Genomic DNA, 26,680 nt, shown 5'->3' with positions numbered 1-26,680 from the left:
ATGTAACTTATCAGGGCAACAGGCAGATCCATTTAAATTATAACTTTTTTACATCTACTTTGAAATTACTCGGTATTCAATCATTCAACAAATATTTATGGAGCAACTACAGTGATAACAGTACAATATATATACATTACATACAGTACAACATACAATACAATGAGAGCAGTGAACAAAACTGCCAGAAATTCCTGCCCTCATGAAATTTCATCTAATGAAGGAGAGAGAAAAACAAAAAGTAAAATTTATAGTATGTTATGTGCTGGCAAGAGAAAAATAATGGCCAAAAGATATATTTTAATGTTATGTCAAAGCTATTTTCAAGCATTAAATTTTATATTCTTGGGAATTTCAGCAACTAAAAATTTATGTAAACCACTTAAATACTGTACAATAAATGCTAGCTTATGGAAAACACAGTACTTAAATCCACACTGTTCTAAGAGTGCTTATGTACAATCAGAAACCAAAAAATGTTTAAATGTTGCCAACTCATTTTTTTAACTTGGCCATGCCACACAGCTTGAAAGATCATAGTTCCCCCAACCAGGAACTGAACCTTCACCCTTGGCAGTGAAAGTGTGGCGTCCAAACCATTGGACCATCAGGGAATTCCCAAATATTGACAACTCTTTACAAGAAACCAATATATTCTCTGCATCAGTCTTGATATAAAGTATAAGTACATTTTAAGCTTATATAAAACATTAAAAAAAGACATTTTTCCAAAAATATAAAAAGACACACTTCCTACCTTGACGCACCAAACGCTGTACATGTGAAATAAAGCTGTCTAGTTTCAAATGGTATTAGAAAAGGACACTTGCTGGTTAACTGTTCACACCAGTCTGGCAGAGCTCCACTTGCCAATGCCAATGGTTCCTGCAAATTAACAAATAACAAAGTCCTATTATTAACAAAGACAAAAGGGAGTCAATTCTTAACAGGAGAAATGGTGGGAGGAAGAAAAAGAAGGAGAGGTAATACTTTGAAAGTCCAACAGATTCAAGAGTTCAACTATCTGGTTTTATTACCTCAATTTGCTGCAAAATTTTTGTTGTGATTTTTTTGCTAGTGAATTCATCTGGTGGAAAAGTAAACTGAGGCTGCTCATCACCTTCTGTAAAAGTAACAGAATTAATAAAAATATAAACTGACTTATTTGTTTAAATGCCACAGAAATGAAACAAGGATTCTTACAGACCTTCCTGGGATATTCGTGAGTAAGGGTCACTTGCAACTATATACAGAATACGCAGGAGCTGAAGGACGTCTTCCACGCCACATGAATTCTGCCCATTGCCCGCTTTGGCCTGAGGTGGTTCTTTTGTCAAATTAAGAATATCACTACTTTGAAGAGTAGAAATGGCCCCCTGGTTTAACCCAGACTTTGTTCCATGCTCACAAAAATCCTATAGAAACAGGAAAACCAGCCATTAATCATTTTCAAGAAAAACAATATATCATTCTATTAGTATTAATGGGAAAAAGCTTGAATTCTTAAAAAAAAAAAAAACAAAAAACTGCATTCTTTTAAAATAAAAACAGTATCACCCAAGTCAAGGCTTAACATATTCTAAACCAATAAAATTCTCAAAATATAACTACTTAAAGCCACAGTGAAAACTATGTATTTAGATCCAATGCCACAAACCAAATTTGAAATTTTAGCATTGGCATATTAACAGTGTTAATTCAACCTCATTTTTTAGTATGTCCCAACGAACTGCTCTTCTCTAAGAATACTTAAAAAGCTGCAAACAAAGCAAAGCCATTCCCAATCAAAACAGTGTCTTGATGCCAATGTATACCTTATATGCAGCTATGAGCTGAGAACAATTTCTGTTTTTCCTAATACTTTTATTAGTGCCAGTTAATTTCCAGTGGCGCAGGAAAGCGGCGTCTGCATTCTTCTGCAGGTAGGTTATCAAGTCATTCTTTGGTAATTCATCAGTGCCAAGGTACTGTTCCACATGCTCTATAGACCAACAACCCTACAATAGGAAAAACCAAATGTTGGCCTTTCCTGATTATAAAGTCTATGCTATTTCACATGCATTTCATAAGGTGGCTTCAAGATCATGCATTTAAGCTAATCTAAAGAATCCCATGTTGCTGATTTCTCCCTCAACTGTTCAACTGAAACACAGTGTTAGTTTTTCTTTGCTTTTCTTTTTCTTTTATTAAGTAGCCAAGAATAAAGATTCATTTCCTAAAAATACTTACCATTTTTCCATTTTCCTTTTCTTTGTCAGAATCCTTCATTTCTCTGTACATAATTCTAAACATGAAGATATTATTCAAGTTAATTCATAAATCAAATGATCTGTGTTATTTCCAATAAGGCTTTAATTCTTTAAAAACATATGATGAGATCACTATATGCTTAAACACTGAACTCGGAGAATTTATTAAGAAAACATGTATCACTTCTCCACCTTTTGACTAAGATCAAGCATATTAAGAAAAAGTATTAATCTGTTAAACCAGGTAAAGTAGCAGAAATCATATTCCTGAAAAAGTTGTGGCTTATAAATTTAGCATTATTAAGAAGAAAACATATATCAAACCTGGAACTTTTAAAGAAATGAATATGCTACATCTTATAGCTTTCACATATTGTTATAAAAATGAGATGTGTTTGTATCTAGATGGATAAGAATAAGAAGGACCAAGAGCCCTTATGTTCATGTAAGGCAGTTGAGATCAAACTGTCAACTTTAATTATTCCAATTAAAACTGAAGGAGGAGTATGGAATGATCACCTTCTGTTCTGTCTCAAAAAGACCTAGATTACATTATTGAACATTCTATAAGATTATCAATGATGTTACTGAGCACCCTCTACATCCCAGATAGTACTGAGTCTACTTTATATATATTAATTTATGGATTCCTCACAACTACTCTCATTTTACAGATTAGAAAACAAAGTACTAAAATGTTATATAAATTTTGCCCAAGGTCATTGACAATTATTTGTTGAACAGATGAATGAACAAAGAGAGGTATGCTTAACTAAGAGACCCCAAACAAATACAGAAAATATTTACCATTTCATATACAATCCCAGTCAAAGAGTTCAACAATCATTACATGAGGAATTAGTCTAAAGCTCCTTCCAGTTGTAAGCTTTAACCTTTATATATCAGGAGTCAGAAATGTTCTTATCTATTCCTATAAACTGAGAGAAGTTAATCTTTTCTGTTCTTATAATAGAAAAAACAGAAAATACTTAGCTTGTATACTATGAAAACATCTACTTAAAATATTAAATTTAAACTTCTTACGTGTATGTTGGCTCCCAAATACGCCTAAGTTTATCTGATTTCACATTGCCATTACATGACAACTGAAGCAATTTCTGTACATAGTAAAAGATGGTTGATCTGAAATTAGTGAGTGGTAATTCAACTTCACGAGTTGTTCCAAGACCTGTTACTTTTAAAGTGAGGGCTAATCGAGGTGATGGAGTACATTCAACTTCTTCCAAAAGCTCTGAATGAGGTGTTCCTAAAAATACAGAAGATGTGAAAAACATTAAAACAAGCAGTCCAGAAAGAGTACTGTGCCATCAGGAGACAGGTCACATGAAATCTAAGCTCTTCTGACATAAATAAGTTAAAGAGATCAGCTAAAGATTCTCTTGGTGTCAATTTTTTTTGTAAATGAGAAGAATATACCTATGTTACTTAAAGGGTACTAGAGTAGAATTTATGCATATGATATGAATCTCTTGTTTTTATTATGATATACATGACAACTATGAGTATTTCAGAAAATTTTACTATTATAAATGAGAAAACTCTAAAATTATTAATAGCTTACATCCAAAGAAAATCACATACTCAGTTAAAGACCTGTCAACTTTTTATGTATACTGAAAGAGTGTGTTAAAGTATATACACACAAAGACAGTTAGGTTCATAATTATTTAGTGATGTACTCTCTTTTTAAATCTCAGGAATCTTTTCCTCATAGCATGACACAGTGTTATAAGGTATTATTTTATTCACTGCATGACATTCCATTGTACTTTAACTGAAACAATTCCACTCTGAAAACATAATGAAGGTCATTTCAAAGTTTTAAAAAATACTTCTGTAATCATCTGTGTATACAGTGAATACTTCTATGATACCAATTTGTAGCAGTAAAAATATAAATACATTGCTAAAGAGCTCTGTCAAAAATTTGTACCTATTCGTACTCCCTAGAATAGATTTTCCTATTTGAGACATCTTTATTCATACTCTTTCTCACCATTATACTACATCATATACCACACGTTATACTGTAAAGTATACTTTCACATTTAACTTAAGTATCTATCAAGTAAGAAATACATTCCACACTAACATTTTTCTTGAAGGATAATATATTGATTGCAATAGCTGACATTTATTGAGACACACATCAGGTACCATGCTAGGCACTTTCTATATTTTACCTCATTTAATCCTTTTAACTTACATGGTCAAACAAGGACTACTATTTTCCCCATGTAACAGATGAGGAAAGTCAGGCTTGCACAGGGTAGGGATTTGCCCAGTATATTAATTTCCTATTGCTGCTGTAACAAATGACCACAAACTGAGTGGTTTAAAACAACACAAATGTATTATCTTATAATTCTGGAGGTAAGAAATCTAAAATGGGCTGGCAAGGCTTTGTTTCTTTTGGAGGCTCCAAGGAAGAATCCATTTCCTTGCTTTTTCTAGCATCCAGAAGCTTCCCATTTTCCTTGGCTCATGGCCCCTCAATAGTATGATTGCAGCTTTCTGACTTTGACCCTCCTGTCGCTCTCTTATGAGGACACTTGTGATTACACTGGGCTCATCTGAAAATCAGGATAATTTCCCCATCTCAAGATTCTTAATCACATCTCCAAAGTCTTTTCTCATGTTAAGGTGACAGAGTCACAGACTCTAGAGGTTAGGACCTACACAGCTTTCAGGGTGGAGGCGGGAGGGCAGTGGAGTGCATGGGGCCATTAGTGTGCCTACCACATCCAAAATAGAGCTGTAAGAGATGGAGCTAGCACTCAGGCTGACTGACTCCAGAGGCCATAACTAAAACCACTACATAGCTTTCCAAAGAAAAGCTGAATAGGAGTAATGTTTAACAATTTTAATCTAGTAGAAAAAAGAATACAAAGTATCTACCTTTAAATGAGGCCTTACTTTAAAATTTATACAACTATAAAACAGTGTATTTTCAAAATACTCTCATTTAAAAGTCAAGACATGGAGGCAGCCCAAATGTCTAACAACAGATGAATGGATAAAGAAGAGGTGGTGTGTATACACACACACTGAACTAGAAATACATAAACATTATTAATCAACACTCACCAATTATTATTTATTTAATAATATTTATAATTTATTAATAAATATTGTGATTTATTATCAATTAAAAAGAATTAAATAACACCATTTACAGCAACATGGATGAACCTAGATATGAACATACTAAGTAAAGTAAAGTATGTTAGAGACAAGTAAGTGAAATAAGTCAGAGAAAGACTTAAATGTGTAACCTAAAATATGATACAAATGAACTTATGAAACAGAAACAGATTCACAAATACAGAAAACAAACTTATAATTATCAAATGGGAAAGGCAGTGGGGGAGGGATAAATTAGCAGATTGGGATTAGCAGATATAAACTATTATATATAAAATAAACAAATGCCTACTGCATAGCACAGGGAACTATATTCAATATCCTGTAATTAGCCATAATGCAAAAAATATGAAAAAGAGTACATATATGTATAACAGAATCACTTTCCTATACAACAGAAAATAACACAACATTGTAAAGCAACTATACTTCAATAAAAAATAAAAGATATTCAACACCATGTGGTGCTCCAAATGGGAAGGAAATCCAAAAAAGAGAGGACATATGTACGTGTGTAGCTGATTCACTTTGCTGTACAGCAGAAACTAACACAACACTGAAAAGCAATTATACTCCAATAAAAATTGAAAAAATAAAATACTGTATTTTGTTCCTTCTTAAAAAAAAAGGCTGTATTTTTTAAGGATTTGTGGCTGATACATAGTTTTTCCTGAAACCTGTTATTTATAATCTGCATATACAAGTAGTATCTTACTTTTTAAACTATATAGTACTTACTACTTAATCTAGACTCTATTAAAATTAAATCACAAAGATAAAAGATCTTATACCTGGGGGTGGAATTTCTAGATCAGTTGTCTGCTGGACATTAGTTCGACCAGGTCTAGGATCAAAAGCAGGAACCAAAGCTGAAAACTGCCTCTTGAGCACATAATCATCATCCCATGTTCTCCGGCGGCCCCCCTTAGTTTCGTACTCTTCCTCTTCCTATTGAGGTAAAATTCCACGTACAGATAAACATAAAACTCTTCATAATTGCAACAATGGTATGCTATCTATAAAATAAGGTATACGTTGAGTACTTCTCTCTATAGGTATTTTATATTCTTATTCAGCCATATTTCTTAAGCACAAAATGAGCCAACATAAACATGTATAGATATATCACATTTCTTAATGATTTATCAAAAGTAAGTAGGTTTTGGCGAAAATGTTTATAAACAGAGGTTTTATGAATTGTGTTTAACAGCTTCTTCTTTAAAGTTGTCAAAAATATTGGAAAAGACGAAATTGTAAGAAGGCTTACGCTTTTGTAAATCAGACCTTATTAACACTTTTAACAATAAAGTACACATGAATACTTTCTTAAAAAAAAAAAAAGCACCTTTACTGGTGGTTGCACAAATTTACATATGTGATAAAATGATAAAGAATCATACACACACACTGGGTCAACTTCCTGGTTCTGACACTGTAATTATGTAAGATGTAACCACTGGAAGAAACTGGACAAAAGGCACACAAGACTTTTCAGTCTCTGCAACTCATTGTGAACATATAATTATTTTTAAATGCGCTTTTTAAAAATGTGTAAACTGAATTACATACAAAACACATACAGTGCTTGAAGCTGATTTAAATTACTTTGAGGCAAATAGTTAAAACAAGTTCGACCAAGTGTTGATTTGTCAAATGATGAGTTCTTGGAGATTCACTGCAATATTTCTTTCTACTTCTACTTTCTACTTCTAGCATGTTTTAAAAATTCCATAATAAAAGTGTTTTAAAACATTTCTCTCCTCTTCTTCGCCTTTATTAATTTTATCAACAAAACTTCAATGAATTATAAATATTATAAATGTCTAATATAATAATTTTTAAACAATAATTATGTAAATATTTAAATGTACACATTTAGCCCCCTCATAACACTTAATTGAGATGAACCTTTACAGCAGATCAAACTGACATTTGATAGGTCTGAAACCAGTTTTATCTGGGATCTAAAACTTCTACGTGTGATCTTTAGTAATCATTTCATCTGAAAACTGGGACCATAATAACTTAATAAGGGTTGTTGAAAGCACTGAATTAGTTAATATACATCAGCAGTATCTAGTACATAATTAAAGATAAATAAATGTTAGCTAATAGGCTAATACTTCTATTACTCTACCGTGAAAACTACAAATCTTAGAAAATAGCTATTAACCATGCTATAAAGAGCAATATTGCATAGGAACCTGGAATGTTAGGTTCATGAATCAAGGCAAATTGGAAGTGATCAAACAGGAGATGGCAAGAGTGAACGTCAACATTTTAGGAATCAGCGAACAAAAATGGACTGGAATGGGTGAATTTAACGCAGACGACCATTATATCTACTACTGTAGGCAAGAATCCCTTAGAAGATATGGAGTAGCTATCACAGTCAACAAAGGAGTCCAAAATGCTGTACTTGGATGCAGTCTCAAAAATGACAGAAGATCTTGGTTTGTTTCCAAGGCAAACCATTCAATATCACGGTAATCCAAGTCTATGCCCCAACCAGTAATGCTGAAGAAGCTGAAGTTGAACAGTTCTATGAAGACCTACAAGACCTTCCAGAATTAACACCCCAAAAAGATGTTCTTCTCATTTTAGGGGACTGGATTGCTAAAGTAGAAAGTCAAGAAACACCTGGAGCAACAGGCAAATTTGGCCTTGGAGTACAGAATGAAGCAGGGCAAAGGCTAATAGAATGGGAAAGACAAGAGATCTCTTCAAGAAAATTAGAGATATCAAGGGAACATTTCATGCAAATATGGGCTCAATAATGGACAGAAATGGTATGGACCTAACAGAAGCAGAAGATATTAAGAAGAGGTGGCAAGAATACACAGAAGAACTATACAAAAAAGATCTTCATGACTCAGATAATCAAGATGGTGAGATCACTCACCTAGAGCCAGACATCCTGGAATGTGAAGTCAAGTGAGCCTTCGGAGGCATCACTACGAACAAAGCTAGTGGAGGTGATGGAATTCCAGTTGAGCTATTTCATCATCCTAAAAGATGATGCTGTGGAAAGTGCTGCACTCAATATGCCAGCAAATTTGGAAAACTCAGCAGTGCCCACAGGACTGGAAAAGGTCAGTTTTCATTCCAATCCCAAAGAAAGGCAATGCGAAAGAATGCTCAAACTACCACACAGTTGCACTCATCTCACGTGCTAGCAAAGTAATGCTCAAAATTCTCCAAGCCAGGTTTCAACAATACGTGAACCGTGAACTTCCAGATGTTCAAGCTGGTTTTAGAAAATGCAGAGGAACCAGAGATCAAATTGCCAACATCTGCTGGATCATCGAAAAAGCAGGAGAATTCCAGAAAAACATCTATCTCTGCTTTATTGACTATGCCAAAGCCTTTGACTGTATGGGTCACAATAAACTGTGGAAAATTCTGAAAGAAATGGGAATACCAGACCACTTGACCTGCCTCTTAGGAAACCTATATGCAGGTCAGGAAGCAACAGTTAGAACTGGACATGGAACAACAGACTGGTTCCAAATAGGAAAAGGAGTACGTCCAGGCTGTATATTGTCACCCTGCTTATTTAACTTCTATGCAGAGTACATCATGAGAAACTCTGGGCTGGATGAACCACAGGCTGGAATCAAGATTGCTGGGAGAAATATCAGTAACCTCAGATATGCAGATGACCCCATCCTTATGGCAAAAAGTGAAGAAGAACTGAAGAGCCTCTTGATGAAAGTGAAAGAGGAGAGTGAAAAAATTGGCTTAAAGCTCAACATTCAGAAAACTAAGATCAGACATCTGGTCCCATCACTTCATGGCAAAGAGATGGAGGAACAGTGGAAACAGTGTCAGACTTTATTTTTTTGGGCTCCAAAATCACTGCAGATGGTGACTGCAGCCATGAAATTAAAAGACGGTTACTCCTTGGAAGGCAAGTTATGACCAACTAGATGGCATATTAAAAAGCAGAGACATTACTGTGCCAACAAAGGTCTGTGTAGTCAGGGCTATGGTTTTTCCAGTAGTCAAGATGTGAGAGTTGGACTATAAAGAAAGCTGAGCACCAAATAATTGATGGTTTTGAACTGTGGTGTTGGAGAAGACTCTTGAGAGTCCCTTGGACCGCAAGGAGATCCAACCAGTCCATCCTAAAGGAGATCAGTCCTGAATGTTCATTGGAAGGACTGATGCTGAAGCTGAAACTCCAATATGTTGGCCACCTGATACAAAGAGCTGACTCATCTGAAAAGACCCTGATGCTGGGAAAGATTGAAGGCAAGAGAAGAAGGGGACAACAGAGGATGAGATGGTTGGATGGCATCACCAAATCAATGAGTTTGAGTAAACTCCAGGAGTTGGTGATGGACAGGGAGGCCTGGCGTGCTGCAGTCCATGAGGTTGCAAAGAGTCAGACACGACTGAGTGACTGAACTGAACTGAACTGATTTTAATATATGTTTACTACCAGAAAAAGGCCAAAGCGGGTGTTTCAAGTAAGAAAACTATGTCTGGATTACGGGAGAGCCATCATGGACTCTACCTGGTATATGGAACCCAAATAATTGGGCAAGTATCCTTCCGTTAACTCTGGTTGCTTCCTGCCCTCATCCTGCCCCCTCTGTAGATTTTCCTAGACATTTCAGTCAGTGCTTTACTGTGGAAGGAAAAAACTCCACTGTAGGAAGGCAGACATGAAGATACTACCTGCTCCCCAATAGGTCGGCTCCCCGCTCCAGCTGGGACTTGTGGTAGCTGTGAGGTGACAGCATGGTGTGTTACATCAGAGCGGGAGCCAGCTCGGCGCTGTAGGGATGGACGTCTCAGAATCTGATACAGAAAATGGAAAGAGACATGTCTAATTACTTGACTCATATATATCCCTCTTCAGCCTTGACCCGAACTATTTATCCATGTTATCAAAACTGTCATTAGAAAACTTCATTAGCCATTTATATAAAAGTTTTAAATTCATCATACATCATATACTAACATTCAGAAGAAACGTGCCCATGCTCTATATATTTTCCAACAAAGGTATACAAAAGCATTTCTTGGAAGTTCTCCACCCCACTAAAACCCAACTTAGGAAAAAATGCTTTAATCGTCTAACATTTTATAAAAGGAAATTAAAATTATACATGAAGTTAAAAGGCATTTTGAAGCAAAAGTTCAATTTTAAGACAATCATAGTTAACAAACACTAGGGGTTCTGGATCATACTGCCTGAGCTTGGGTTCTACTTTCCTACTTTGATTAATTACAGCAAATTATGTTTTCTATGTCTCTATCTCACAGGTCTGTGTAAAGACTCATGAGATAATAGATACTGTCTGCAAAACAGTAGATACCAGAAAATTCTAAGTATAGCTTTTTTTTTTTGTCCATGCCACATGGCATGTAGGATCTTAGTTCTCCAACCAGGGATCAGACCTGGGTCCCTTATCTTAACCGCTGAATTGCCAGGGGAAGTCCTGAAAATTGTATTATTTAGGATTACTGCAGTTCTCCACATTTTTAAACCTGTAAAAACATCAGCACAGCTTTCACACTGGTGCCCTATTTTCTTGCTTCAAAGTTTAACTAGAACGTTGCTTTTCTTTTCTTCAATTATCAACATCCGATCTTAGTTAAGAAAATGGGGGACTCTCTCTCTACCATAACCTCCTCGTATTCTTGGTCCTCCTGATTGTCATCTTCATTTTCATCATCTTCCTCGTCTGGCTCTGGCAAGTCCTCATCGTCATCTAGCTCAGCTAACAGAGTACTGGCACGGCAGCTATCAAGGAAATCTAGAAAACAAAACCAACAATCTTTCTCTTAACACAAGTAACAAAGCATACCAGAGTACCTTTGTGAATCTGTTTTATAATACACAGGTAAAATTCAAAAGTTCAGGTATAAAGGCCGCATTTAGTGATGCCACTCTTCTTCTACCACCACACACAAGGGTGAGTAACAGCAGTAAATAGTCCCAAGCATGGCAGAAATCGACATGGGATAAAGGATGGTAATAAACTAAATCTGTATCTACAAAATCATTTTTTAAAAAGGTCAACAATATGGGGTATTTTAAAAAATAAAAGCAGCCCTATCACATTCTCTGTATAAATCAGTGGAAACACAATGGTGAAAAGAGAACACTTTGGAATCATTAGCTGTCTCAACACGCATCTGTTTGAGTGCCTACTATGTGCCAAGAATTGCATTAGGCACTAGGTATAGACTGTGAAAAAAGCTGAGTGCCGAAGAATTGATGCTTTTGAACTGTGGTGTTGGAGAAGCCTCTTGAGAGTCCCTTGGACTGCAAGGAGATCCAACCAGTCCATTCTGAAGGAGATCAGTCCTGGGTGTTCATTGGAGGGACTGATGCTGAAGCTGAAACTCCAATATTTTGGCCACCTCATGGGAAGAACTGACTCACTGGAAAAGACTCTGATGCTGGGAGGGATTGGGAGAAGGAGGAGAAGGGGACGACAGAGGATGAGATGGCTGGATGGCATCACCGACTCGATGGACATGAGTCTGAACGAACTCCAGGAGTTGATGGAGACAGGGAGGCCTGGCGTGCTGTGATTCATGGGGTCGGAAAGAGTCGGACACGACTGAGAGACTGAACTGAACAGAACTGATAAATCGTTGTAAACAAGATAGACATGGTATGAGCCCCCATAGAGCTTACAGGGGAGACAGACATTTAAAAAGGAAACAAATGAATACATAAATATAAACTGTGAAAGGGAAGAGAACAGAATTTAAGTTGATCAGAGAGAACTGAATTTATCTATGTGACTGGAGAGACTGCTTAATGATGAGTACTTAAAGATAATGCCTATTTACTATAGAATGATGTAGGTACAGCTTTATATATCATCCAGATTATCTAGCACATAAAAAATAAACTTTAATCCCTTTTGTCTCCCTCCTTGTTAGGCTCTCTCCCCTCCATCCTTCAGTGAAGATTAGGTCAAATTTACACTGCCCTACATAATGAACATGTTGAGAAGCTGTTCTCCATAGGAACTGAAAATAAAAAGAGGAATAATGGGACTAAAACAGGAGTTTTTTATTGGATCTGGAATTAAAAAAAAAAAAACTTCTGTGGATAAGAAGGCAGTATATACATTACAAAAGAATATCCAAAAAACAATTTATTATTATTTAGTAGGAACTTGCATTTATAGGTTTCTGAACCAAATACAATTTTTTATGTCTAATAATTATACAAGACTAAAAATTCAATGCCTTTTACTATGACTTGCCATTGCTTATAAGACACATACTGATTTCAGAATATTCACAGCTAAACTGACAACATTTTTTCCTTAATGACGTAAAATAATCTTATAATTAAAAGCATCTTAAATTTGATGAAATATATTACGCCTAACCTTTTGGCTCAGCAGTAAAAGAATCCGCCTGCAATGCAGGAGACACGGGTTCAACTCTTGGGTCAGAAATATACCCTGGGCAAGGAAATGGCAACCGACTCTAGTATTCTAGGCTAGGAGTTCCTGTGGACAGAGGAGCCTGGCAAGCTACAGTCCATGGAGGTGGTGAAAGAGTCAGACACAACTTAGTGACTAAACAACAAACATGTCAAGTGCCATCCTGCATTTTAGGTAATGGTCCTCATGAATACGATGTGGCAGGTACACAAAATAAATTCCACTTTTAGGTTTATTTCTTAAAGGAAAAAATATGTACGTATAGAAATTCCATTTTTCATCTGTTACAATTCACTGACGTCAGTGGTTTTACTCATCTTCCCTTTTTCATCTTAGTATATTATGTAAGGCTTCCCTGGTGGCTCAGATGGTAAAGAATCTGCCTGCAATGTAGGAGACATGAGTTTGATCCCTGGGTTGGGATGATCTCTTGAAGAAGGGAATGGCTACCGATTCCAGTCTTCTTGTCTAGAGAATGCCATGGACAGAGGAGCCTGGCGGGCTACAGTCCATAGCGTTGCAAAGAGGTGAACACAACTAAGCGACTAACATTTTCACTTCACAAGGATAATGTATATATTTAAAAAAGCTCCTTATTTCACACATTTGATTATATCACACAACCAAATCATGTCCCTCAAAACATAACACAGTGAACGTTTGCATATATAGAAATTATTTTATAATGCAGATGTTACTCTGATCCTTCATACAACAGCACTGTCGAAGAGTCTTCCAGTTTTAGAAATGCAGAAAAGGAGATTTTAATTATCAAAGAATAATTTTTAAAAGGCAGTCAGTAGCCCTGACTCCTCAATATTCTTTCCCATTAATATACCTACAACTTTCTTAACCTTCACATGATTTATTAACAGAACTAAAGCTTAAAGTTAACATAGTAATAGGGAGAAGCAGAAGGCCTCCATGAGGAAAACCAAAGTAGAAATGCTTATTTGGTGAATTTACGATACTTTGGTGTAACTATCATCATCATTTTGCTACATACTTATTTAACATATAAAGTGAAAACAGAAATATAATGCTTTTCCTAAAATCATAGATCATCAGATCCAGTTGGTAGCTTGGAATACGAGAGACCACATTTTCAAAAAAAAATGAAAACATATTAAAATGATGCACACACAAAATAGTACTTAAAATATATCTTCATATAAACTTTTTATATTTGAAATTAACAAAAGTAATTTTGAAAAAAGAACAGGTGATCAAGGATTGTGATAAAGGGTACTCTAAAACAATAATGATGGGAGTACAACCTTTTTGGAAGGAAATTCAACAACTACTCCTTTAGGAATTTACCCTAAGAAAGATACACAAAAATATAAAGGTTGCTCAGTCATAACAATGCTGATGGTAATGAAAAACTGTAACTTAAATATCCAATCAATATTAAATAATGATCATACAGTCAAACAGAGGAATATATGGCAGCCACTCTATGTTGTAGAAACTCACTGAACTATATTAAAACATTTTTACAGTGTACTCAGTGAAAAAGAGCTGTCCAGAAAGGATAGACTGAATTCCTTTTTTCTTTAAGAACAGATACATCAAATGATATGTATCAAATGACAACAATCGTAGGGACTAGATGATTTTTATTTGCTTCAATATTTCCCTTCTATAAAAATTTTTACTGTTCTAATATGATTAGAAACATTTTAATTTAATCATTGACTACATACCACAGTTACATTCAACAATGTAACTATAAAAACCTTCTAAGCAAGAACTAATTCATCTGAATATTTCAAATGTTACCTAAAAAAAGAATAATTTCCAGAAGACTTTGATAACTGTTGTGATACGGTGGTTTATAATAAGGAAAATTTGGTCATCTCTGTTCTATATACTGAGTTTTCTTGAACTCTTGATATTTCCTGAGATAAAAGCAATAGAGGTATCATTTGTTATTTATAACTGGAGATGTTTTAATGAAACTTTTAGAAAGCCCTTAGGTAATCTAAGGATGGGGCTGGTTGTTAGTGGAACCAACCACAATCAGAGGACTGGAACTTTCATCTCACCCCTTAGACTTCTGGGGAGAGGAGCTGGAGACTGGCAGCCATACCACCAATGGCCGATAATTTAATCATCGGTGCCTAAATCATGAAGTCTCCAAAAAATAAAAGCCCTGAAAGGCTGGGGTTCAGAAAGCCTCCAGGTTGGTAGACATGAACAAAATGACAGGCCAGGATGGCTCCTACACTCCAAGGGGATGGAAGGTCCTGTGCTTGGGGACCTCCCGGACTTCACCCTGTGCATGTCTTCCCTCTGCCTGTTCCTGAGTTATACATTCTTCTCCTCTTCTTTTTTTTTTGGCCGGATCAAGCATCTTATGGGATCTTATTGTCAATCCAGGGATCAAACCCTGGCCTCCTGGCAGTGGTAGCATAGAGTCTTAACCACTGGACTACCAGAGTATCCCCTATATATCCTTTTTATAAAAAACCAGTAACCCAGTACATAAATGTTTTTCTGAGCCCTGTGAGCCACTCCAGCAAATTAATCTAACCCAAAGAGGGGGTTGTGGAAACTTCCAGTTTATAGCCAGTCAGTGACTAAAGGGGCAAAGGTGAGGGGTGGGCAGTGTTGGAGGTCTGAGACTTTAACCTGTAGGATCTGATACTATCTCCAGGTAGGCAGGTAGTGTCAGAATTGTGGGAAAACTTTACACACACTTGGTGGTCAGAGGTGCAGAAGTGAAGTTGTCCGTGAGCAGGGTACTATAAGTACACGAGACACACAGGAGTATTTTTCCTCTTACATTACAATGTACAAAGAATTATCAATTTACAAAGCTTATTAATCTATCACATTTCTTTTCTTATAAAGATGTCAAATTATTACGGTTCTTCTAATAAAACTTTACTTAGTGGCAAAAAGCCAAGAAAAGGATGACACACAGAAGTTCCTAGATGTCTATTTACAACCAGATAACTTAACAGTTCTTCATATCACTTTTGAGTTTTTTCATCACATATAAAGCTGCCATATTTATAAGAGAGAATAATCCTTTTCTAATCAAAAATTTAAAACACCCCAGGAGAAAAATGTGATAAAAACATCACCACATAAATATCTAAATATGTTATACTGTAACTTACCATATAAGGAATATTCTGCTTCCTGACCTGTGTCACTCTCACTGGAGGTTGATGTGAGGCTGGTGGTTAAAGTATTACTTAAAGACTGACCAACTGATAAAACTGTTGTTGCTGTAGCTACATTGCTGCTGCTAGTAACACTGGATGTTGACATAGTCACTGTCGATGTAGTACCAGGTGTGGTCAAATTAGGGAAACTCTGAGCACCCATAAGAGGAGAAGCTAAGGATAAAAATGAAGCAAATTAGTACAAAAAAGGGAGGACTGTGTAAACCTTAGAAAAACTATGTTGTATATTTAGAAGAAAAAATGCAGTCATGAAACACTGATTATTAAAAGGCTGAAAAGCAACAACTTTGGGAACCCAACTGAAATCCAACTAGAAATTCTTGTTTTTATAGTATAATTATTTTTTAGAATGTTAAGCCTAGCTTTTAAAATAAGTGAAACAGGCACTGAAATTACTCCCAATGGAATTTTCCAAGGGAATTACTTTGACCCATTGATAGCTTTAATTAGAATTAAAAACTTTCATAAGCTAGTATCAATTCAGGACCTAAGTAAAAGTTATGCCAGTATTATGCTCTGATTTTGGCTGACTCTGATGATAGTTAATAACCATCTATTTCCTCTTGTAATTAACAATCAGAGGAGTGAAAAACAGAAATGTGTTATTTTATTCTTCAGAATTAAGAGGTTCTTTATCAGGTCCTGATCAGAATTCTTAAAATGTCACAATTCCACAGAACTTAACCTTATATTCCTGAAGTGCTAAACGTGACACAGTTGTATATAACAGGGTTTAATGATCTGGTTAAAGACTAGAGCCAGAATCCACTAAACCAATCCTACTTTGCATCCCTCAGAGTGGAGAAAGCATTGGGTTCTATAAGGAAAAGCTCACTTACTTGCTGTGCTCATCACATTCCTCCCCAAAGTATTAGTGTTGTTATCACTGCTGCTTCGGCTTAGATTCATGTTGTTGGTGGCGTTAGTCCGTGCTATGTTTGCCACTCTCCTTACAAAACTCTCCAAGCTAGATGTTTCTCTTGAGGACAGGTTAGGTACACTTGCACTAGAGCTCATAGGGGCCCCGGCAGCCAACAGAGAACTCACTGACAGTCTGTTACTTGCTGAAGAGCTAAGGGGCCGTTGCGAAGCTGCTTCTTTATTAGTTAACTCAGATACTGAACTAACATCAGGAGAACTAACACTAACAATTCCCATGGATATTGCACTAGACTCCCCAGGAGTACGAGCAGAACTATCAGGGCCTAGCTTTCTTTCAGCATTTTCACTTCCCGTTTCCGCTGTTAAGGTGCTGGTACTTGCACTGGAAGATGACCCTACTTCTGTTTGAGGGACGTTTTCAGCAGATGAAAGAACAACAATTGGTTCATGGACATCAGCTCCTGAAACTATACTGTGTTCCATTACAATTTCTGATCTCCGTTCCGTTTTGGTCGAACCCAAGCTGATGTCGCTGCTACTGGCCACGCTACACACAGAACTGCTGCTTCCTTTTCTACTTGAGGAGCCTGCAGCAGCAGATGTCTTGTCTGGACAGTTGTTTTTCACCAAGCTGCTCCATGATTGCGTTGTGCCTGAAACAGTGGATGAAACAGGTTTGGGTGATGCCACTGTATCAGGGTCGTACCCTGGTGCAAGCTTGAGGTCAAATTTTCCTTCTGCGCCCATACGGTAAGAGTTTGAGCCACCAGCATCCCAGGTGACATCAATCCAGCCTGGAAAGGGACAGGAGTTTGTGAGACCCAGCAGAAAGCAGATAGGAGCGTGTCAGACAGTAGCTCCACAATATGGGATCAGCTTTTCATCAGCGCTGAATGTACTTCTCTGAATTTCTAGTCATCTAAGGCCTGCCAACTAAAATTGAATCCTTCCGTTTCTCTTATTTCTGAACTGTTTGTTAATATTTAAAAACAATGTAAGGGTCACGTTTATAACTACTGGAGTATCTTTCAAGGGGAAGAACTGTTAAAAATTGTAAAAAAGACAGATAAAAATGGTAAACTATTGCAACTTCAGCAAGTATACATGAAATCTAAGTAAAAGCTTTTTTAGTTGCTAAATACGATCATGTGGTCAAATGTTTATAGAAAAAGTGCTGGCTTAACCATTAATTTCTAAGTTTGGGCTAAATCCTATAATTGACGGACAAAATATTCATTTATCACTGTAGAAATTCTAGACCACTAGCTCAAATAACACTAAGTTAGCATTTCGGTTGTGTTCTCAAAGTTCAGTGGTTACTTGGTTCTCTTATGATTAAAATTAATAAATTTGAATAAACACAAAATTCTAAAACCAAAATTTTAAAAGTATGCTAAGCTCTTTTATTAGATAGAACCTATATGATAAAGCTAACAACATGAAAAGAACTAGTGAGCATAATATTAAATCTATATTTACTTATACTTGGAAAAAAAATACTTCTTTTGTAAAAATGGTGATTAACTTCCAAAAACAAAATAAACTGCCTATTAGAAATAAAATTAGTATAAATTTTACAATCTCATTTTAGTGTTATAAGCTAACTACTTCAGGAAAAAAAAAAGCACATAAAAATAGTCTTTAAAAACTTTAAAAGTACTTTACACACACACACACACTCTCATGCATACATGCACACACACATGCCAAGTTCATACATGTTTACAATGAAACTCAGAGGGGTTTAAGTAATATTAAATTACCTGTGGGGATTATCTGCATACAAGTTGTTTGAGAGGAAACTGACTGCCCCAAATCTACATAATCTAGTTTAGATGAGATTTCAATTGCCTCAATTAATTCTGTATGCTGAATTAACCTCTGAAGAATCAACTTTTAACTATCTCTTCTGCAACATGGAAAAGTGTGAGAAAAGGAAAAGTTCAAAAGCATACCCCAATCCCAAATAAAAATTACATCTGTATTGTATTAACTGGTCCCAAAATACACTGATGACTTATTTCATAGCACATGTCAAAATCTGTAACTGTATGTTTTATCTGTTTTACCAGAAAGCATGGGATTGTACTTTTTTGTTGACCACTGCATATCTGAAGTCTAATAGAGTACCTTTACATAATAGGCACTCATATTTGTGTGATAAATTAAAAAATGGATATTCCTACCAACACAAATGTTCTGTAGAAAGGGAAGAGATTTGACACAGCATAGAAAAATAACTAATAAATGTAAACCATTCAATTATGCTTCAGAATGTGTTTAAACTGATCACTGACAGGAACTCAGAAAGGGTACATATCCAAAAGTGGATATTTACAAAACTCTGAAGTCCTCTTTAGATAAAAAGAGTTAGTAACAACTAGCCATTAATAAAAATGGTTAGCTTAAGTATTTGAAAGCTAAGAACTCTCTATGATGTAATGGTTTTAAGGTATGGCTTTTCTGCATGTCAGATCAGCAAAAATAAGCCTTTCTTATATGCTAAATTCTGAAATTTAAGATTCCAATTTTCCTATGCAGTTGCTTCACTTGACTCCAAACGAAGAAAAACACACAGTTCTTATATATCCCTAACTGGCTCACACATTTAAAAGTCAAACATTTTAGGGGAAATAAACTAAGTATCATTAAGATGTGCAAAAAACAAACACTAGAAATTTCTGAATTGAACTATTATTATTCAAGTATTATTATTTTTTATTAATTTTGGCAGCTGCATACATGCTCATTCACTATAAACCTGCTATGATGATAATCTGAAATTAGGGTACAACTAAACAGAAATGCATTTCATAACATAATTTCAGGGACAGAATTTTAAACACAGTAAAAAGCAAAAAGAGTTTAAGTAAACAGATGCTTTTATCACATAGTTAAGATATCAAATGTTAGTCATTCTCTTAAGCATCGTCACTTTTATTATCTCTTTCAATATCTGGTGTATATTGACAATATGAACATTTTACTTTTTTAAATGGTAGGCAAAATTCATAAGAACCACTACTGGTTAGGCAAATTATCCACTAATTAATGAGTCTTTTAGGTTATAAGTAAAAAATCTAGCCACTATAGTTGCTTCTGGGAGTTAATAGCATAAAGTGGGTATCAACTTCCTTAAAATCTACAGAATCAAAAGTTAAAATGAACTGGATTTTAAAAAATATTGCTTATGGAACAGAAAAAATGGTAGACTGAGAAACATTTTCAAATATAATTACTAATAAATGAAAATGCTACAATTTTTGTTCTGTCCTTTACTGAAAAATGTTTAACTTAAAAACACTAATGCTTTTTCTTCTATATGACTTATAATTGAACAAAAAATTTTTGCCTGATTCTTGTGAGGCTAACAAGATAAAGAAAAGCATAAGAAATTAAGATCAGTGGAAACTTATGAATAATAAACTAAAAAAAAGACACAAAAGGAACAGAGAAATATGTCTTTTAGGGTGTACACCTTATACTAACTTATTCATAAAAATTACTTCAAATTATTAACAGTAAGTTTTGAGTCAAAACCTAAGAATTAAAAACTTTTCCAGTATCTAAGTAAATGATTTTTCCATTTTAACATAAAGCCAATAGATGGGTTCTTCTTATTATTCCTGGAACATTTATTCAATTTATAAACTACCTCAAAATAACAAAAGAAAAATACTTTGTGATGTAAAGACTCATTTCCGCACTACAGATGCTGAGCACCTGCTCACCGTTATGCAGCTCTCCTGTGACCGTGCCTTCTCCCTGTGGGCTGCCATCCTGATCACGCCATTTCCAATCAAGGCCTCTGATCACACGAGCCCCCGGAACCATGTACTTCAGTACTTGGGAGCGAACTAGACGTCGCTGTCGTCTAAGATTAGCTTCTGCTTCCTTAGCTGCTTTTCCTATAACGTAGAAATTAGAGAAATATAGTCAAAGTCACCTTCTATAATTGTTTTAGTAAGTTAGAAAAACCTATTGTTCTCTCTTTACCTAGCTGATCTTCACATACTCCATTTACAGTGCCATAAAGTTCAAATCCAGATAGTGAGAGATAGTGGGTCTGTCCACTTGCATTCTTTCCCATCTGTTTAATTCTCACATGTCGCCACCCTTGTTTCTCATCCTTTGGTGGATCAAGAGGCCAGGTGGCTGTTGACCTGTGAACGTTAGGGAAAATATTACGTAATACTTTAAATATATGAAAAAGATGCTTAAGGTAGCAAAGATCTTTTTTACATAATAGAAAATTATGTGAAAAATAAAGTAACATTCATGTTCAGTCAACAGTTTGTTACACAAAATTCAAGAAATCAAACAAAAACAGCAGTTAAGAAAATGAAAAATGAAATGTTAAATGTATATGATTAATTTGACTCATAATGCTAAAAAATTTATAATTAATAAAATCCAAAGAAATAAGAAATTTTATGAGTAACAAATGTCTTTATGATAAAAGATATTTAATTATTTGTAAAATTTTAAATGAGATATTAAAATAGCAACTTTAAAGCTTGAAAATATTACCTATTAATCACGTTAAGAAGCTCCCTCCATACATCAAATACAAAAAATAATTTAATCTACACTCTATCTACTCCTCAAAATGTGCCACAATATACAGTTAAACAGTATTAGGACTAAATTTTTTAGAAACATAATGCTGACTTTCTGCCTGTAAAAAAAATATATATGATCAATATATAAAATTTAGGAAAACAGATACATAAAATAAGAAAAATCAACAGTCACTGTTAATTTCTCAAACATTCACATACACTGTGTGAATAAATGGATAGTTTAGATAAAAAGTTCATTCTTTTTTTTTTTGCTTTTATCAGTGTGCTATATACACATATATATAACTATGTATCAACTTCTTTTTAAACAAGTTCAGCTTCTACTAAAGTTTAAAGAATGTGATGGCTTTCATAAAGTCATTTTTCAAAATTTTAACACCTAAATTATAGTACCAAGTGGTATTTTTAGCAAGAAAATCTTGTTTCAGTATTTCATAAAATAGAGAGCTCTAAAAGGATACAGTTATAAAAATAAACAAAGCTCTTTACTGAGTTTTCCAATTTACAAAGACTCCTCAACTAACCCTGGTTCATTGAGACTGCAGTCATCAACATGGGTATACAAAGAAGTCCAGTTCTGTCCATCTTTGGATACCTGGAAAACCCAATTTCTCAGTGCAGACCTTCCATAACCACGAGCATGACGAAGTGTATATGCTGATGGTATCACCCAGAGACCCAGATCTATGGCAAACCAGGCATTCTTATCATCATTGCTATGACAATTTAAAGCTGAATTGTCACGACTCAATATGTCTTCTAAGCGGCCGTAAGGTAGATTTCGTCCTTCTGATGATGTTACTACTACAAGTCCATAAGCAGCTGGATTAACCCATTCATATGCAGTTCTACATAAAAACAAAGAAAATACTCTTAAACAGTGTTAACAGTTAACACTTTTAAAATAACTGCATTTGTTCAGACTACCTTTTTTCCACATAAAATTATATTAAGAAAAATTCTATATTTAATAATTTAAGCAACTTTTCTTCATAAAAGGAAAATTTGGATGGTCTTAAATTTAACCTAAAAGATGAAATTCCTAGAACGACAGAATATTCAGAATGGCTTCTACTACCTAGATTTCTTTTCCAGGTGAATATTTTCAATCTACATTAAATAAATACAGTGACTTACTTGGCATTTGTTCCAATCCAGTAAATGATTCCATTTTCATCAAAATCATGCTGGTGCCGAAATATAAAATTTTGGCCTTCTCTTAATTTTCGAACAAAAACAAATGAAGATCGGTCAAAATCGTACCACTGCTTTGCTACCTAACCAAAGAAAATATGGAAGACACCTTAATGATGATATTTTGAAGTTCACTGCCCACTTTGTTCCTAACCCTTTAATGGGATTTTTAAAAATAATCAATATTCATTAAAAAATATTTTAAAAAGAAAAATAACTAGAAAATTCCCTAACCATAGCACCCCACTATTAATATCAGAGAGTATTTCTTTTTATTTCAACAGAAAGAGTAAAAGAAAGTCTCAATTATACTGTACAAAAACATTTTTCTCTTATCAGTCTATATATTATGATAGCCAAATAATAGTCAAACTAATTGAAATAATTACCAAATTGATATTCCTTTACTTATTAGCATTAAGTTTTTGCTCATTGTTTTAGTAGTACAAATAACTATAATAGACATCTTTATGAAGAAACCATTCATAGTCTAAACATTATTTTCTAAAATGGAATTCCCAAACCACTTTTCTAAAGAGCTAAACCACAGCAAAAAAAGCTTATTTCACACCATGTCCTTGCTAGAAACTCACCATTTTTAAGAGATACTGTTCTAGAGATTCAACTGTGGCTAAGGGTTCCATCTTCAACATTCTGCCAGTCCTGTCTATTAATGCAGTTTCACCAGGTGCACGTTCCAACCGAAATCTTAATCTTCTTGTAAGTATCTACACAGAAATGATTAAAATGCTTCAGGGAACACTGTGCTTTTATCTTAACATTTTGAAAATGAGAAATGTTACATAACACAGCAATTGAGATTAATAAAGTATAACCATAAAGGAAGTATCAGTATCTGTTTCCTATAAAATGTTTTAAAGAAGTTCACTGAATAAGTAATATTTTCAAGAAACAAACTACTGATCTCTAAACAACTTCAAACATACATGGTTTAAACAAAATTATTATAAATCACTTAACAGATTAACAGAAATATTACAGCCTTAACTGATAACTTGCAATTTTCCAAGTAAGTTATAAAAAGCAGCTAATTAACTTATGCTATTAAAGTGAGAATATATTAAATAATCTATGGTTAATAAACTGAAAGAATACAAGACATTTTAATAGCTTCCAATCCAATGTTTCAGTAAATAAAACAAGTATGTGCTTCATATCTGTATAAATTTTAACTAATTTCTATAGCCACAGAATTAAACATTTATATGTACATTTGGGGAGTATTTTAGACTACAAAATTAACATAGGGCACATCCCTAGCTTTCCTGTCTTTGTACTGTACACAGTCTCCTGAAATGATATACATACAATAAAAGATGTTGGTGCTCCTATGACTGTATAAGCTGGGAAATCTCCAGTCTTTGAGACTATTTCTATCTCATTCACCTATCAAAGATAAAACCTTCAAAATAATAGAAAAAATCCCCTTGTTCCTCTATAATGTTCTGTTTGAAGTAAAGCAAAAAGTAGACCTCTACAACTTATTTAATATATGTACCATGTCAGATATAGTAACAATACTGTAACTCTCTGAACAAGCTTTCTAGTCTGGAAATCTAGTGCCTTTGGTAACACTAATGGGTTCTTGAAGGAATGCTAAGTTTTTTGTATTGAGTAGGCATTGTTAGTGCAAATATAGTTTTTTAGTCACTTATTAAAGGCTGTATTTAAAAGAAACTATTTGATGCAGAGAAATGCAGAAAAGGTCAAATAAAAGCAAGACTCAAGCCCAAATAATCTGTAAGTAAATACTAAAGTAACCTACAGAAAAGGTAAAGATCTGTTTTGGGATATTAGCAGTAAGAATATTTGTTTTATTTGTTCATATTGGGACACTAGATGCTAACATAAGGATAATTTAATGAATTAATAAGAAAGACAACCAAATAATATTTAGGAAGAAAACAGGCTTTTTATGAAACCATGTGATAATGGCAGATTTCCAAAAGAATCAATAGAAACAGCTAAGGAAGGCCATCTCTACTCAATGACATACAGAAAACAAGAAAAAAAAAAAAGTGCCAGAAACATTTTCACATTTTCTTACACACTGAGTTACACACAGAGACAAAGGGACTTAAACAGATGGGACTTAACTCTAGAACAAAAGGATTTTCTGTTTTGTTTTCCAACTGAGAGTGTCATTTTCCACTTATGATCTATTAAATATGATTTACTACTAAAAATAAACATTGAAATACTAATACATTCAAGAGTCATTAAAAAGAACAATCAAAAGGCACTGAGGGTTGAAGAATTTAACTATTAAGCAATCATTAAACAATAATTTGTTTGTCACAATGTTTAAACAATCACAATCCTTCTTTAATAAAATAAAACATATTTTTTGTTTTGTTTTTTTTAAGAAAAGTAAGACTGCTTCTAAATGTATTTAGCAATAACAGCAATTGCATTTTCATGGTTACCTGGAGGTTATAAGTGGATCCTGGTGTATCATACAAATGGAGAGGTAGACGTTCAATAGACTCTAGTACAGCTATTAACTTTCGGATTAATGCAACAGCTGGTCGGCTAGGAAAACAAGTAATTGTTAAGAACTTCCACATAAGTTCAAACTAAACTTCATACACGATCTGCAATAGCCAACGTCATACAGACCCCTACTTTCTGTATTAATGCAAAGTGAAGTCTAGTTTTGCATTAGACTATAACTGAGTAAGCAAAGATAATCTCATAACTCAATTTCTTTACTTACTAAAATATTTCACTTTTCATATGAAACTTTCACAATTGCATTCAAAGTAATGCATAATTTAACATGTATTTTATTTTTTAAAGTTTAAACTGTTATTATATAATATTTGTACATATAACAGAATATATAAAGCGGTTAAGTTTGGAAAATGATAGTATTGTTAGCAAGGCAACACTGGTAAAATATTTCTGGAAAACAACATGACAAGTTATATCAAGAAGTTTTAAAAAATCATCAACTCACTAAAACTATTTAAAGCAATTTATATTAAAAAAAAACATTTCCACCAAGACAAGTATATTTCAGTATTAGCAATAATTTGCAAAGAGTTAATATGTTTAATAGACTAATGTTTCAATAAATGATTATATATCCATATAATACACACTCATTTAAAATAGTTTTTAAAATTAATGGAATTGAATTTCATTTATTATTTTAAAAATTCAATCACATTCAAAAGTAAATTAAATCATAAAATGAACCTTTATCAACTCACAACCCAGCTCAACAGTTACCTATTAATGGCCAATTGATTTCTAGCTATATCCCCAATCATTTCTCCCCTTTCCATGTATTTTGAAGAAACTGTCAAAGCATTTCACCCAGAAATACTCTTGAGTATGTACCTCTACAGAAGTTTAAAGAAATAAAATCATATCATCACCACATCTAAAAGGAATGTGCATACTTACTACTTAATATCATCAAATATATAATCAGTGTTTAGATGTCTGGTTGTATCTTAAAGATTATCTAATTTAAATAAGTGGTCAGCTGCATTCACAGCAGACATGGATTTTTTTCTTGTATTCCATTAGGTTAAAAAATACTTTTTAAAAATCTTTCTTTTTATATATTTATAAGCTACTCTTGAACTGAATAAAAAAGTTCCTACTTTGTATATGAACACTATAATAGACTATTTCAAAGGAAACCTATCAACTTACAAACACTTCAAACATGAAATTAGAAGAAATTTGGGGACTTACCTTTCGTCATCTTCATTTTCACTAAAGGCTGTTTTAAAAACATTTATTCTTTCTACCAGTTGACTACAATCTTGTTTCATATCTAAATCCATGCTCTTAAAAAAAAAAAAAAAAGTTTTATGGCTGATATTGAAATTAAAAAAAATACCAAAGATGAATATTAATATACATTACAAAATTATCAATACAATCTAAGAGAAATCATTATTTTCTTTCAATTAAAATTTTTTATTATATGACCAGTTGCTGCTGCTGCT

The 26,680-nt window shown here is 34.1% G+C and overlaps 1 protein-coding gene across 7 annotated transcripts in view; it reads right to left on the bottom strand.

The window, feature by feature from the left end:
* HECTD1 (HECT domain E3 ubiquitin protein ligase 1) overlaps positions 1-26,680 on the bottom strand; it is a 73,877-nt gene that overhangs the window by 7,410 nt on the left and 39,787 nt on the right. For 2 of the 7 annotated variants that reach the window (XM_040257153.1, XM_040257154.1), the window contains exons 18-35: positions 26,424-26,518; positions 25,142-25,247; positions 23,288-23,422; positions 22,638-22,777; positions 22,025-22,348; positions 20,914-21,080; positions 20,649-20,825; positions 16,875-17,711; positions 15,967-16,188; positions 11,049-11,182; positions 10,098-10,220; positions 6,206-6,362; positions 3,294-3,516; positions 2,230-2,284; positions 1,815-1,997; positions 1,208-1,415; positions 1,038-1,123; positions 758-885 (exon numbers count right to left, since the gene is read on the bottom strand). In XM_040257153.1, coding sequence (XP_040113087.1) covers positions 758-885; positions 1,038-1,123; positions 1,208-1,415; positions 1,815-1,997; positions 2,230-2,284; positions 3,294-3,516; positions 6,206-6,362; positions 10,098-10,220; positions 11,049-11,182; positions 15,967-16,188; positions 16,875-17,711; positions 20,649-20,825; positions 20,914-21,080; positions 22,025-22,348; positions 22,638-22,777; positions 23,288-23,422; positions 25,142-25,247; positions 26,424-26,518 — 3,500 coding nt within the window. The remainder of the gene's footprint in view (positions 1-757; positions 886-1,037; positions 1,124-1,207; positions 1,416-1,814; positions 1,998-2,229; positions 2,285-3,293; positions 3,517-6,205; positions 6,363-10,097; positions 10,221-11,048; positions 11,183-15,966; positions 16,189-16,874; positions 17,712-20,648; positions 20,826-20,913; positions 21,081-22,024; positions 22,349-22,637; positions 22,778-23,287; positions 23,423-25,141; positions 25,248-26,423; positions 26,519-26,680) is intronic. The other 5 variants (XM_040257155.1, XM_040257156.1, XM_040257158.1 and 2 more) reach the window with 5 other exon arrangements.

This window comes from Oryx dammah, unplaced genomic scaffold (assembly GCF_014754425.2).
Source record: "Oryx dammah isolate SB20612 unplaced genomic scaffold, SCBI_Odam_1.1 HiC_scaffold_16, whole genome shotgun sequence".
NCBI classification, from domain to species: Eukaryota; Metazoa; Chordata; class Mammalia; order Artiodactyla; family Bovidae; genus Oryx; species Oryx dammah.
Note: the sequence above shows the minus strand (reverse complement) of the source record. Positions and strands in the feature narration are given on the sequence as shown.